Raw genomic sequence first — 14,776 nt, 5'->3', positions numbered from 1 at the left:
AACAAATGGGGTATAATTCAAGTGTGCACTCAAACCTGATTTGCACAGAAGAGTATTTGGAGAAAAAAATGCATGCTGATGATTTCTTGCCATCTGTAAGAGTTAGACAGGCAGTCCTGAAACATGTCAATGTGGGGCTGAGTACTGATAGAGAGGAAAACAGTGTGAGAGCGCCTGGGTCTGGGCCTCTAGCTATAACAAGTAACCTCCGTGCACCGCAGTTTCTTCAACTGTAAAGTGAAAACATCTATCCCACTGTGATGCTGGAAGAGTAAGATGAACACGTGCTTGTGTCTGTGTGATCCTTTAAATGACATCAAGCACACAGCCAATAGGATACAACACTTACTAAGCAAATGCATTAACACAAGACATTTGCTAGATGCAACTAAGTCATTAGATGGATGGATGGTAAGCAAAGTGTTAGCTAGTGTCACCTGCATCATCTGTTTAATACAATAGGCTTAGATTAATCTGGCAATTATAAATCTACTCACCTCATCTACAATGACATGAGACACATCAGTCAGAAGACCATCTTCCTGAAGTTTCCTTAGCAAAACTCCTGTTGTGCAATACAGTAGCCTGGTAGATTCACTGGCTCGAGATTCCATCCGAATCTGGTAGCCGCACAAAGAATTCTGCAGGAAGAACAAACACAGTGGCCATAAGCTCTCACAGGTGAGCTTGCAACCAAGCTACAAAGCGTGCAGCATGGGTGCCATGTGGTGCTCCCTGCAATAGTCCAGGCATCAAGACTATCAAGAGTCTATTCCTTCAGAATGTGGTGGCTCACACCTGCAGTCCTAGCACTCGGGAGGCTGAGGCAGGAGGACCACTTTGAGTTTAAGGCCAGCCTGGATTACACAGTGAGCTCCAAGCTGTCTTGGGCTATAGTATAAAATCTTGCATCAAAAAGTAAAAAAAAGTGTACTTCTATGGTTTCCAATTGTAAGAAGCTATAAGATTTGTTTATAATTTTACATTTTATTTAGCGTTCATGAGTGTAGGCTCATGCAAACTATGATGCACATGTGGAGACAGGAGGATGACTGTTGGTTCTCTTCTGCCATCCTGTAGGGTCTGGATTCAACTAAGGTCATCAGGCCTGTGCATAATGGCCTGTACCTTCTGAGCCATCTTTTCAGCCCCATCAGTTTGTTTTTGTTTGTTTGCTTGTTTCCTTGGGAATAATCAAATATGTTTATCTACTTGCTTTCTTTTTCTGCTCACTGAAAAGAACGAAACCTCTTAAGGACACATTCCACAGAGAAGACTTAGAGAAACAATAAGGCATGCGGCATAGTGAAGTGACTCTGCGTTGTCCCTAGCCTTTGAATGGTAAGTATGCAACACATCTGAGTATTCAATTGTGAGGACTAGTATACTGCGAGGTTCCCAAGAGCAAAGCAGAGCCGGACTGCTCCTCACAGCGTGGAGGCGGGAACAAGCCTTACCCTTCCTCCAGGTCCGTTTTCACAGCCCAGTTCATCACACACCCTGGTGGCTAAACTCACGGCTGAGATTCTTCGGGGCTGGGTGCAGACTATGTTACATTTCCGTGCTCCGCACTCATTCAGAAGCAAATCTTCCAATAGGAAGTGAGGCACTTGAGTGCTTTTGCCACTCCCTGTTTCACCCGCCACAACCACGACCCGGTGCCTTTTAAGGGTTTCCACAATTGAATCCCGGTGTTTGAACACAGGCAGCTGCTGTCTTTCCTTCAGCAGCCTCTGATACTTGGGTGTGCCTTGCAGCCTCCTGAAGAGGCTTCTGACCGGCTCCAGGTCTTCTGCGCTTGCTGGCTCCAAGGACAGAGCAGAAAGATCCTCATCTGAAACTAAGTTTTCCCAAGATTCCTCAGGATCTTCAGAGCTCTCTTTTTTATTTTCAGAATGTTGCTGCTGTAGCTGCTGCTGCTGCTGCTGCTTCAACTTACTCAGAAGCTTGGCAATGAAAAGGTCACGTGGCTTATTGGTTTCCATTTTATTCAGTTCTTCTTTTTTCTTTTCTTCATCACTCCACTCCACCCAAACATCTCGGTACGTGGGAGGGAGTAACTGATGAACAGACTGAAAAGGAAAACAGCAGCTATGTTTTACCGTGATGACTAGGTACCAAAATTCAGTGAGGATTTATGGTAGGTGACTGTATCTTAAAATGCAGCTTTATCCTAAAACTCTAAAGTCATTAATATAAGTGATTTACGCATAGGCTATCGATCCATAGTCAGGTTTCTCCACTTAATGGCTATGTGACTAGGTGGGGATAAGTTAACATCTCTGGTTTCCGTCTCTGCACTTAAAATTAGCTAACAGAGTACCCGAAAAGTGCTTCCTCTTAGAGCATGGCCAACTATGGAATGATTGTTCATTAGAATTCCGCAGGGGTGCTATGTAATATGCAGATGAGCCACACAGCATTTGGAAACACAAAGCTGTCTGTGACATCTGGCGGTGGTATAGTGCTGTAAGTGCAAGCATTTTATTTTCTTTTATTTTTATTGTTATTTTTTCTTTTCTTTTTTTGGTTTTTGAGACAGGGTTTCTCTGTGTAGCGTTGGCTGTCCTAGACTCACTTTGTAGACCAGGCTGGCCTCGAACTCACAGTGATCCACCTGCCTCTGTCTCCCGAGTGCTGGGATTAAAGGCGTGCGCCACCACGCCCAGCTTAGTCGAAGCATTTTAAATAGAACCTTCAGTTATCCTACTTCCCCGTTATGAAAGAAACTACAATTATCTCTGTGACATCAATGGTCATTTTTATCAATCACGTACAGCTTATGATATTTTTAAAGTTACAAAATGAGAGAAATAAGACAATATGAACTTTGGCAGAGGTTGGGAAAGAGTAACTGTTTGGACTCCTACTTACTTAGTGGTGGTTTGAACGACAACAGCCCCATAGGATCCTATGTTTGAATGCTTGGTGCCCAGTGAGTGGAACTATTTTGAAGGATTAGGAGTTGTGGCCTCATTAGATGCAGTGTATTAATGGGAGTGGGCTTTGACTTTCACAAGCCCACACCAGGTCTAGTGCTTCTCTCCCTCCCTCTCCCTCTCTCCCCCCCTCCCTTCCTCCCTCTCTCTGGCTGCAGCCTACAGATCAAGACGTAAAGCTGTCAGCTCCTGCCCCAACACCTTGTCAGACATAAACTAACCCTCTGAAACTGTGAGAAAGCCCCAACTAAATGCCTTTTTTACAAAACAAGCGTTGCCATGGCCATGGAGCCTCTTTACAGCAATAGACACTGACTTACATAAAAAGGGATGCTGGCCATCTGTAATGTAAAGAGCACTACTTTTTCTTTAAGCTCTACACACATAATTAATATAACATAAAACTGAAAACATGAAATCACTTATTTATATTTTAAGGTTGAAATTTTGAGTTTTATGGGAGTTTTATTGTAGGATGGGTATCTGTTATCCAAAATACTTGAAACTACAAGTTTTGGATTTTAGACTTAGGGACACTGGCACATATACCCTAGAGCTAGACCTTGTTTGACCACATTCTGTTTGCTTTAGATACACTGGCCATAGAGGGCCACAGAGGGCCTGAAAGTAATTTCATGCTCTTTTTTTTTTTTTTTTTTTTTTTTTTGGTTTTTTGAGACAGGGTCTCTCTGTGTTATCCTTGGCCGTCCTGGATTCACTTTGTAGACCAGGCTGGCCTCGAACTCACAGCGATCCGCCCGCCTCTGCCTCCCGAGTGCTGGGATTAAAGGCATGCGCCACCACGCCCGGCTTTTCATGCTCTTAATAATTTCATTCAGAAAAGCAAATCTCTCAGTGCAGACTCTTCTACTGTGGCATCATGTCTGTGCTGAGAAGGACTTGGCTTTCAGAGCCTTTCAGACTGTGGGGTTTGCATCAGGGATGCTCAACGTGCTTTGCCATCACTTCACAGTGATGTCTGAAGCATCGAGGCCTGAGGAGGCTCACCTGCCCTTTCACTAGACGGTAAAGGGCTAACGTAGCTCCCAGGTGCTGAGCCTGCATGCCGTCCTCTGTTAAGATTGTAGGACACACAACCAGTACATCATCTTCAGACCTGACAACCCTTACCCTAAAAAGAAGCATAAAAATAACAATAAGGCCTTTAAAGAACTGATAAGGTCAAATAAAGAAGTGAGTAAATCATTAACATCAAACCTAAACTTACATGGGTTACTTGAGTATTCCCATGGAAGGGACTGCGTCAGACAGTGACTCATAAGCAACGTGAACTGGGAATGAGGGACTGCGTCTCGTAAGTGCCTACTTGCTTTGTGCTTTGCTTTTGAGATAGGGTCTCACTCTACAGGCCAGGCTAGTTTTGAACTCACTCTGTAGCCCAGGCTGGCCTGAAACCCCTGCCTCAGCCTCCTAGGTGCAGGGGTTACAAGCATGAACCAGGAAGCCTGATATCGCGAAATGTTTATATACTTTACAAGAAACAGAAAGGTTTTTAATTTCACATTTTTTCTAAAAGTTCATTCAGTTAGCCAGAGAAACATACCTACATTTCCAGTATCTACCTACTGGAACTTTCTCAAAGGAAGGATTTGGACTCTTGGGAAGATTCTTCCTGACCCAATCGATAAGAAATTGTTTGGGAGATTTTCCAGTCCAGCTTCGAGCAGTGTAGTCAAAATTTCTTACATCATGGGGTTCTTTCTTTTTACCTTAAATGGAAGGCAAAGACTTGTTCTTTAACAATGGCAACAGCAATATGAATTCTCTGTGGAGCAGTCAACTTGCTCCCCTGTTAGGAACAGCATTTCTGAGGAGAGCAGGTGAGGGAGGACCAGACAGAGGGCTGGTCTTCTCTAGGTGACGCAATCCTCTTCATGAACTGGACCACAGGGCATCCCGAATCTTTTGTTGTTGCCGCTGTCAGTTTTGAGACAGGGTCTCCTGTGGCCCAGGAAGACCTACAACTTGCTTTGTAGCCAAGGATGATCTTCAACTCCTCATCCTCCTTGTCTTCTTCCCAAGTGTTGGGAGCTGAGGTGTGTGCCACCACACTAGCTGACCTCCGGGACCTTATGCATGGTCACATGCACTGAATGACAAAACATGGTAGGATGCCCTCCACGTAGTTACTGGAAAAAGTATCTTGGATACCATTTCTCTACTTAACACAGCCATCACTGTCAACACCCGCTGCAGTGGCTCCCTGGTTCATCTAAAATTAAGAGCTCATTCTTGATAAGTACCCTGAAGGGCTTTTGTGGTCCACCCCTACCTATCATATGCCTTCCCTTCCTAATGTGGTGATTACACTGGCTATACTAGTCGCATCTTAAGCACTCAATAGTCAGGTCTTGTTAACAGTGACCACATCAAATACCACAGATACAGTACATCTCAATTACAGAAAATCTGCTGAATAGTGATGCTACACACTCGCTGTTCCCTAGGACTTTTAGCTTACTAGCTCTCTTCTTTGGAGGTTCTTCCCATCAACTCAAAGCCACCAGGCTGATACCTGACTATTTGTCAGGCTATCAGATTATCCTCAGAACTAATATTACCAGCAAGGCAGCCCCAGCTCAAATTAGATCTCTCTGCTCTATCATCCTTATCATTACTATTATTATTACTATACTTTAAGTCATGCCTGTATGTGTGTGTGTGCACATGAGTACAGATGCCCGGAAGAGGGTGTAGACCCCCTGGATCCTGAGTTATGGGTCCTGTGGAAGAGCAGTATGTGCTTGTAGCTGCTGAGCCATCTCTCCAGCCCCACTCTCTCCATATGAAAAGCCTGTATTCTCTGAAAGCACAAATCATGATTTAAAACCATCTGTGCTTATATTCCATAAAGACTACACAAATAAGAGAGACTGGGCTATTTTGTTCATGTAACTCCCCTTTTTTTTTTTTTTAACACAATCATGATTCAATAAATATTCCTGAACAAATGGATAACTGTGAAAAGCCTACCATTTACTATAGGAGGGACATAGGATACAATCTGATGACCATGCAGAGAACTAGCATGTGCAGCAGCACACAGAGATGCATGAGCACCCAGATCTGGGGGTCGTGGAGGACTTATGGAGGCAAAGAAACAGTATTGTTGGAGTTGCACCTTGGCATGTGGGGTAGCAAGCTAAGCAAAGGGCCTGTCACACAGAATCCTGGGAAGCAGAGTGGAAAGATACATGTGATTCAGAATACGAAGCTCTCAAATGCCATCAAAGGCTTTGGGCTTGTTATTGATGTCGCTGAAGGTTCTCACTGGAGGAGCTGGGGACACAGCTCCACTATAAGCACACCTGCTGCATGTGCAGGACCCAGAGTCTGATCCCCAAGATTAAAAGAACAGAAGCAACAAATAAAAGAGTTAAAACACAGAGCTTACATTTCTATAAGCTCTCACTCATATTTTCCAGAAAGATAATGTCCTAGCTTGCTTTCTGTTGTTAAAAAGCACTGACTGAAGACAACTTTGGGGAAGGAAGGTTATTTGGCTTACAGTTCCCAGGTCTCAGTCCATCACTGAGAGAAGCCTGGGCAGGAATTCACTCCCAGCCAAGGTAACACAGCAGAAACCCTGGAGAATGTGGCTTGCTAGCTCACCTTCTGCCTCACTTAGCTAGCTTTCTTGTATAGCCACCGGCCACCTGCCAGAGAGTGGTGCCCTCCCAGTGGGCTGGAACCTTCTACATCAATAATCAATGAAGAGAACCCCTCACAGACATGTCCGAAGACCAATCTGATAAAAATGAGACCGTTTTCTCAGGGACTGAGGAGATAGATCACTGTGGCTATGGGCTCTTGCCGAGGACCCGACTTTCGTCCCCAGCACCCAACTGCTTCTAACTGAGGCTCTAGGGCATCCAACACCTTCTTTTGGACTCCTTGGCACAAACCCACACACATATGAGGCAGTGTTGACAGTTAAAGTTGAGGTTTGGAGAGTGAACCAGCAAGAGATGGGATGCTATCTCTGTAATGATAAAATGCTACACAAGTGAGCCATCAGAATTGTTATTAGTTTAAAATAAAAAAAACCTATGGAAGAATAATTTCACTGTCAAAATGCAAAGCAACAGTCATGCACCCCTAATTTTACCTTTCTCTTCTTCAGCAGCAGCTGCAGATTTTTCAAACAAATTAAAGTTTAAAGCACTTTCACTGTTCGTGGCTGGAGGCGGCTTTTTCCTTTCATTTTGTTGATGTGAAATCTTTATGGCTGGGTTGAATACTGGATGGTCTTCTAAAGTTTCCATTTCTACCAAGAAAAAAACATCTAGTTTTATATATTTGCTCCTTATGTTTTTTATTTTGCAAATATAGTTTAAAAAACAGCATGCCACTGGGCGGTGGTGATGTATGCCTTTAATCCCAGCACTCAGGGAAGCAGAGGCAGGTGTATTGCTGTGAGTTCAAAGCCAGCCTGGTCTACAAAGTGAGTCTAGGACATCCAAAGCTACACAGAGAAACCCTGTCTTGAAAAAAACAAAAACCAGAAAGTTTCTATAAGTAAACATTGGAAGTGCTTACCTCTTTGAAATTTTCTTATTTTCTCTTGGGTCTCTTTTTGGCCTTGCTTGTTTTTCTCTTGTTTAAAGGTAGCTGCTTGCTCCTTTGCATCCAGAAGTTTGGCTGCAAGGTTCAAGTACCTTTGATTCTTTCCCAAGTAAAATGATAAAGAGAAAATAAAAAGTCTAAGAACAGTTTTATCTGTGACCACTACATTGTGCCAAAACCTATGCTCCTTAGACCTGGCAAATCTAGGTCTTCTAGAACTTTTCAGAGACATAATGCAAGAGACATAAAAGGGCGGAGGAAAACTCAGAAAACACAGGCTGTAACTTCTAACAAGCAAAAGCTCCAGGGAAGAGTTCAACTCCTTAGTTAGTAAAGGACATCAGAGTAGAAGTGCAGCAGCGTATGGAGAGGAGGCACCGGCTGCTGCTGTGAGTGTAATGGTGACATCTCCACAACAAAACAATGCAGTGAGCACCACTGCCTATCTGTGGCCATTCTGTGTGTAGACACAGGCTGACGTGGAGTAACAGCTAGGAGCCCTAGCTCTGCCTCAAACCCTGCATTCATACTGACGCTCCTCACTTCCGTCCCCAAGACGCCGAGCCCACTGTCCCTCCACTTGTGCATCTTGCCATCTTTGTTTCGCTCTTCAGTGCTGTAAATTCACTTGGGTCACTGCAGCCCCCTCAGCCACAGCCCTGCTAACTTACACGCTGCACAAGTGAAGCCCTACACTCAGTAAGCAGTGCGGTCCCCATGCCTCCTTGCTCCGCAGCCCCTGAGAAACACCCTTCTACTGCCCATCTCTGTAACTCAGACTATTCAAGGCTCCTTGTTTATGTGCAGTGTGTGACTGGCTTAGCTTACAGTATGATGTCCTCAAGATCCACCAGCACTATCCCTGTGCCAGGAGTCTCCTTCCATCTGGACACACGCTCTTTGCTTATTGACGCATCCTTTGCCTGGCACTAGATTGCTTCTGCATTGCAGCTATTGCTGTGAACACAGTGTAGAGACACATTGACCCAGACTCTGACCTCAAGTCCTTGAAGCACATACCCAGAGGTAGAATTGCTGGGTCACACGGTGTGATGACCAGTCTTGGTTGCCTATTTGATAATACCTGGCATCAACTAACCCCGAGCTCCTGGGTGCGCCTATGAGGGATTTTCTTTCTTCCTTCCTTCCTCCCTTTCAAATTGTATTTTTTAAAATCATTTATTTCTATTTCTATGTCCTTTGGTGTTGTACTGTGGTTTTATGTGCATGGCCTGCATGTGTCTCTGTAAGGGTACCAGATTCCCAGAACTACAGTTACCAACAGATGGGAGCTACCATGTGGGTGCTGGGAATTGAACCGTGGTCCTCTGGAAGAGTAGACAATGCTCTTAACTGCTGACATCCCTCCAGCCCCAGGAGGGATTTTCTTAATCAGATTATTTGAAGAAGGAAGACACCGCCACCCTCCCCCCACCAAATTGGGCCTGTGGTGGCAGCTCACATAAAGGGGCCTGGAAGAAGGAAGCGTTGCTTCTGCCTGCTCACCCTCACTCTTGCTCCCACATCTGTCTGTCCTGCTGCTGTGGCCAGTACTCAATCTAGCTCCTCAGGATCCTAACACAGACTGAAAGTTAGCAGCTCCCCAGGAATCCTCCGGGACTTCCACACTGGGTCCTGAGACACGCAGCCTACGGACTGAAGAAGTTCGGGATGCAGAGCCTGTCTGGAGACTGCCACTGCTGGACCACCTGGACCACATCCTGTGTGCTAGCTTAATAAACCCCCTTTTCGTAGATATTCATTTAATCAGTTATGCTCCTCTAGTGAACCCCAACTAATATACATGGCAACTCTACTTTCAAATTCCTTTAAGGAACTGTCAGTTTCCCACAAAGGTTGCATTCTGTGTTCCTCCACCAGTGACAAGGCGGAGGAATATTCCCATATTTCTAGCAGCTCTTTGTACTTTGGAAGTAGCCCTCCCAATGAGTGAGAAGGCATTTTGCCGTGGTTTTGATCTGCACTTCCCTGGAAAATAATGATGTGGGAAATCTTCATGGCTTACTGGCCACTCGTGTGATTCCTTTGCTGCCCCTTAGCCACTGGTTTCTGCCAACTCCTGATCTAAAGCAGCTGTCTCCTCTGCAGCTGCAGTCTGCATGATAGCTGACAAGGCAGGGGGCTCTACATTACCCCAGCACCCCTCAACGCCGCAAGCCACCCTAAACACCGCTCACCATGACCTAAAACGTCAGGTTCTTCTGCAGTCACCTGCCTTCAAGCCTGTGCTGGCTCTTCACTACTCAGCGGTCAAGTTCAGCTTCTGACAATCAGGGTCTTCTATCTTCCAGTGCGCGCGGCCGCTTGTGCCACCTGCCTGGGCTCAGCCATGCTTTTATCTCTACACGTGCCCGTGTACTTGTAACACCCGAGGCGCCCTGCACAGTTAACCCGATACCTGTGCTCACGTTATTCTTACTCGGAACCGCAATCCTAATGTTCTTTGCTCATCTCAGCTCGTGTATTCTGTAAACTTCACTTCTTTAAAGTTCTCAGCCAATGCTGCAATCCGAAGACCCCCTTCTCTGAATTTACACTGCCCTACATAAAGTGACATATACACGGTTCTTTTTTTTCTTCTTCTTTTTCTTTTTATCTCATCTGTATTTACCTTTTAAAGCAGAATGTGACTGGGCACTGTATTTCCACTTACAAGCCGTGCTGAGTTACAAGACCTAGGAAGTAGCCTAGGGTTTGTTCTTGCTCCTCTGTATATGCATGATTCTAATACAGGCCCAGAACTAAGAATCTGTCTGTACAGACTATAAGAAAGGAAGTTCCTATTCTCCCTACCACTCTAGTTCTAAACGTTAGTAAAAGGTGTTGTGTAGCTCTTGTACAAATGTGTGTTGATATTTTTCTTTTATGGAAATGGATCCATCATATAACATGCTACTTCCTAACTCCTACCACAATTTCTTTATCTATTTACCTAGGACAGGCAGGGCTGCGTGCAGAATTTGGCAACTGTGACTAAAGTGACGATTAACAATTACATACAAAGTTCTCATTTTTCTTCAGTCAATATCTATATATACAATTGCTGGGTCACTGGACCTGGCAGTGGCATTCCAGGCTCTCCTCCCAGCTGTTGGCATGCAATTCTGTTCAACTTTCCCGTGGTCTCCAGGTTTATGGATACACTAGCGTAGGTGGGCTGGGGAGGAAGAGCAGAGGGGCCTGTATCTGCTCAGACACATGGGAACCACCATCCACTTCAGCATGGCCGTTTCAGGGTCACCCATGTTCTCTCTATACTCCCCACTCCTGCTCTGTGAGTAAATCTAATAAACTCATTGCCCCCGCAACCCCCTCAGGTGAACTGTGGCAGAACTGGGACTTGTCTTTCCTGAGGCCTGCTCTGGTTAGTTTTCTGTCATCCTGCCATAAGCTAGCATCATCTGGCAAGAGGACCTCAGCTGAGAAAATGACCCCATCAGAGCCTCTATGTAAGTCTGCAAGGCTTTTTTTTTTTTTATTAATGATTGATGCAGGCAGGCAGTGCCACCCGTGGCCAGGTGGTCTGGAGTTGTGTAAGAACAAGCCATGAAGGGTAACCCCGTAAGCGGAGCTCCCCCCTTCAGCTGCTGCCTTCCCTTCCCTTCAGGGAGGGACTGTTGGAACACGCCCTTTCCTCTCCACGCTGTTTTTGGTTGTGGAGTTTATCCCAGTAATAGAAAGCAAACTAAGGAGTGAGTAGGTGCTGTTTTCCTTTCCCCTGAGAGAGAGTTTTAGTGTCAATGTGTGTTTACCTTTATGATGAAGGGTCTGTATACCCCATTACACTCTCCCTTAATCTTGGTATTACTCATCTTTAAGTTTCAGGCAACATATAGTGGAATCTCATTATAGTTTTATATTTTCATGACTAGTAACACTGAATATTTTAACATGTTTACTGGCCACTCACATTATTTTTGTGAGGCATCTCACCTTTAAAAAGTTCTTCATATAATAACAGACACTTCTCTGTCTCTTGCATTTTCTTCTTGTAACTTGACTTCTTCACTGTTAATGTTTTGGATCTTAAATGTGTCTCAAAGGCCCCTATGCCAAAGGCTTCATCACTAGCCTCTGGCAGTAGAGCTGTAGGAGATGGGGCCTGGTGGGCATCCCATAAGCAGGGGTGCGCCCTTAAAGCTGTAGGAGATGGGGCCTGGCGGGCATCCCATAAGCAGGGGTGCGCCCTTAAAGCTGTAGGAGGTGGGGCCTGGCGGGCATCCCATAAGCAGGGGTGCGCCCTTAAAGCTGTAGGAGGTGGGGCCTGGCGGGCATCCCATAAGCAGGGGCGCGCCCTTAAAGCTGTAGGAGGTGGGGCCTGGCGGGCATCCCATAAGCAGGGGCACGCCCTTAAAGCTGTAGGAGGTGGGGCCTGGTGGGTATCCCATAAGTAGGGGCGCCCTTAAAGCTGTAGGAGGTGGGGCCTGGTGGGTATCCCATAAGCAGGGGTGCCCTTAAAGCTGTAGGAGATGGGGCCTGGCGGGCATCCCATAAGCAGGGGTGCGCCCTTAAAGGGGACACTGAGACTCCAGAGTCTGCTTTCTGTCCAGCAGGAGGTGAGCAGTTCTTCTACCCAACTCTGACATCCCCTGTATTACCTGTCTTACTACAGGCCCCAGATAATGCAGCCAGATAATCCCAGACTAAGCCCTCTGAAGCCGGGAGCCAAGGTAGACATTTCTAGCAGTTTGTTAACAGTTTAAAGTTGACCCCTTCGCTCTTTTGTCAGTGGTGGAAAGCTGACTAACACATTCAGCCTCACATTTTTGTTTGTCTTGAGAGACCTGTTTTTCTTTCACAGCTGCTGGCTTCCTCTATATGGGAATATGCTTGGGATTTCTTCTACTACTCAAAGAATTTAACATACGAATTGCACATAACAGTCACTTCTCTCCAGTTCACAGGTGAGAAAAACAAAGAATAAATAAGGCTAAACATTGTGCCTGGTAACACCCAGGATGCTGGGCCTGATGCAGAGGTCTACTCACAGGGTCAAACTGTTCTTCATCCTCTAAGCTTTTAGAACCTTCGCTTTTTTCCTCTTCATGTTGTTGCTCTGCATATCTCAGAATCCATTCTTTCATATTTACTTCCATAGTTTTTTCTTCCTTTTTTGGCTAAAAAGAGAAAAAATTATCTAAAATACTAAGTTAGAAAAAAAATATGCAAACTATTAAGCTCTACTTTTATTAGTTGTTCCTACTATAAAACAGACGTTAAAAACTGACAAAGTCACGTTATTTGACATGTAGCAAAGACAAACAATCCAAGCATTTTTAAAGCAGTCTCCATTTCCAACAGCACAGACGATGATCGCTCACTTCTTATGATCCCAGCGCCAGGGAGGCTGGAGCAGGAGTACTGTGAGCTGAGGTCACCTGGGACACTTAGCCAGTCCCCACCAGAGATTAAATAAGTAAACGATAAAAGTGTGCTGCCTTTATGTTTATACTGTAAGCGTATCGCTTTATAGGGAAAAGAATCCAAGTAGCATCCTTGAAAGCTGGGCAGTGCTGGTGCACGCCTTTAATCCCAGTACCTGAGAGGCAGAGGCAGGTGGAGCTCTAGGAGTTCAAGGCTAGCCTGGTCTACAGAGTGAGTTTCAGAACAGCCAAAGCTACACAGAGAAACAAACAAACAAACAAACAAGCAAACAACAACCCCCAAACAAAAACAACAAAAAAGAAAATAGCATCCTTGAGAACGAGTGTTGCTGACCACATTTGATGACACAGAGTAGTTAAGAGAAAAGTCCTAAAGAATGAACCCCCAGTACCCCAGCATTTATGTCACCCTGCACCTCTCTTACACAGAGGCTTTGGGCTGGGCCATGTGACATTTATGTCACCCTGCACCTCTCTTACACAGAGGCTTTGGGCTGGGCCATGTGACATTTATGTCACCCTACACTCCTCTTACACAGACTCTGGGCTGGGCCATGTGACTTGCTTCAACCAATACGACATTATCAGACATGCCTAAAGCAGGGACTTAATAAGAATTAACCCATACAGGCTCATTAACCTTGAAATACACCTGGACTTCCATACATGCGGGACTCACATCTGTGGACTCAACCAACCTCAGATACTGAATACTTAGGATAAAGTTGTAACAGTTAAGACTTTTTTCTTGCTATTAATTTCCCAAACAGCACAGTATAACAGCCACATATAGAGCGTTGCCATTATTTTGGGAATTATAACTAATCTAGATCACTTGAAGCATGTGAGAGGAAACGCACAGGTGGTATGCTAGAGACTGTGCTACCTTGGATATGTGCCTTTAGTACCTGATGATGTTGGTATCCTTGGGGTCCTGGAGTCAATCCCTTGCAAAAATCGAGGGCAATTTCATTTATTCTAGGGAGCCAGGCGCCATGTAAGAAGGCCAATCACACGTGAGGAAATCCCAACCAATCAGGTGGTGAGATGATGTAGAGAAAGGGTTGACTGGCTGGTCTCCAGGGGAAGTATTAGTCACATGATCAATGGAGCCATTGTGGGTGTCCCAGCATACTCTTTCTAGAAAGAGGACTTTCAGCTCACCCTGGCCCCGACTGCAGAAGCATGAAAAATAATGAACCTGATTTAAGCCACTATCTATTGGGTCATTTGTAACAATAAAAGGGGAGACAAACAGTGATAGAACACTCTGGAAACCTCTCAGTTATTTTAAGAAGTTAAAAATGTGGGCTTGAGAGATGGCTCACTGGTTAAGAGCACTGGTTGTTCTTTCAGAGGTACTGAGCTCAATTCCCAGCAACCACATGGTGGCTCACAACCACCTACAATGGGATCTGGTGCCCTCTTCTGTCATGCAGGCATAAATGCAAATAGAGTACACTTATATATATAAATAAATAAATCCTAAAAAAATGAAGTAGTGGGGCGTGGTGGCACTTGCCTTTAGTCCCAGCACTCAGGAGGCAGAGGGCAGCCTGGTTTACAGAGTGAGTTCCAGGACAGCCAGGACTGTTATACAGAGAAACACTGTCTTAAAAAAAAAAAAAGTAAAAATGGAATTGAAACCTAATATTTATATTCTCATGGGCTACATTTGTCTCATCCTGATTTTTCAAAAAAAGTTTTTCTTCTGTGTTAGTTTGGACAGGAATGGCCCCTACAGGCTCATGTATTTGAGTGCTTGGTCATGAAGGAGTGGCACTGTTAGGAGGTGTGCAATAGGTGTGGCTTTGTTGGAGGAAGTGTGTCACTGAGGGTGGGCTT

General features: G+C 45.0%; 1 protein-coding gene and 1 long non-coding RNA gene across 2 annotated transcripts in view; both read right to left on the bottom strand.

Moving 5' to 3' along the window:
• DHX29 (DExH-box helicase 29) overlaps positions 1–14,776 on the bottom strand; it is a gene marked incomplete at its 5' end in the record, with an annotated part of 49,535 nt that overhangs the window by 21,161 nt on the left and 13,598 nt on the right. The window contains 7 exons of the mRNA XM_084801024.1: positions 498–641; positions 1,458–2,072; positions 3,948–4,071; positions 4,504–4,669; positions 7,069–7,227; positions 7,500–7,626; positions 12,536–12,664. Of these exons, the coding sequence (XP_084657150.1) occupies positions 498–641; positions 1,458–2,072; positions 3,948–4,071; positions 4,504–4,669; positions 7,069–7,227; positions 7,500–7,626; positions 12,536–12,664 (1,464 nt within the window). The remainder of the gene's footprint in view (positions 1–497; positions 642–1,457; positions 2,073–3,947; positions 4,072–4,503; positions 4,670–7,068; positions 7,228–7,499; positions 7,627–12,535; positions 12,665–14,776) is intronic.
• Positions 11,384–11,914, bottom strand: LOC311608496. The gene is made up of 2 exons (XR_014782990.1): positions 11,866–11,914; positions 11,384–11,649 (listed from the first exon to the last, which is right to left on the bottom strand). It is a non-coding gene; the product is annotated as an uncharacterized lncRNA (long non-coding RNA).

The sequence above is a fragment of the Acomys minous genome (assembly GCF_964271855.1).
Source record: "Acomys minous genome assembly, chromosome: 11".
NCBI lineage: Eukaryota > Metazoa > Chordata > Mammalia > Rodentia > Muridae > Acomys > Acomys minous.
This window is presented reverse-complemented; position numbering and strand designations above follow the sequence as displayed.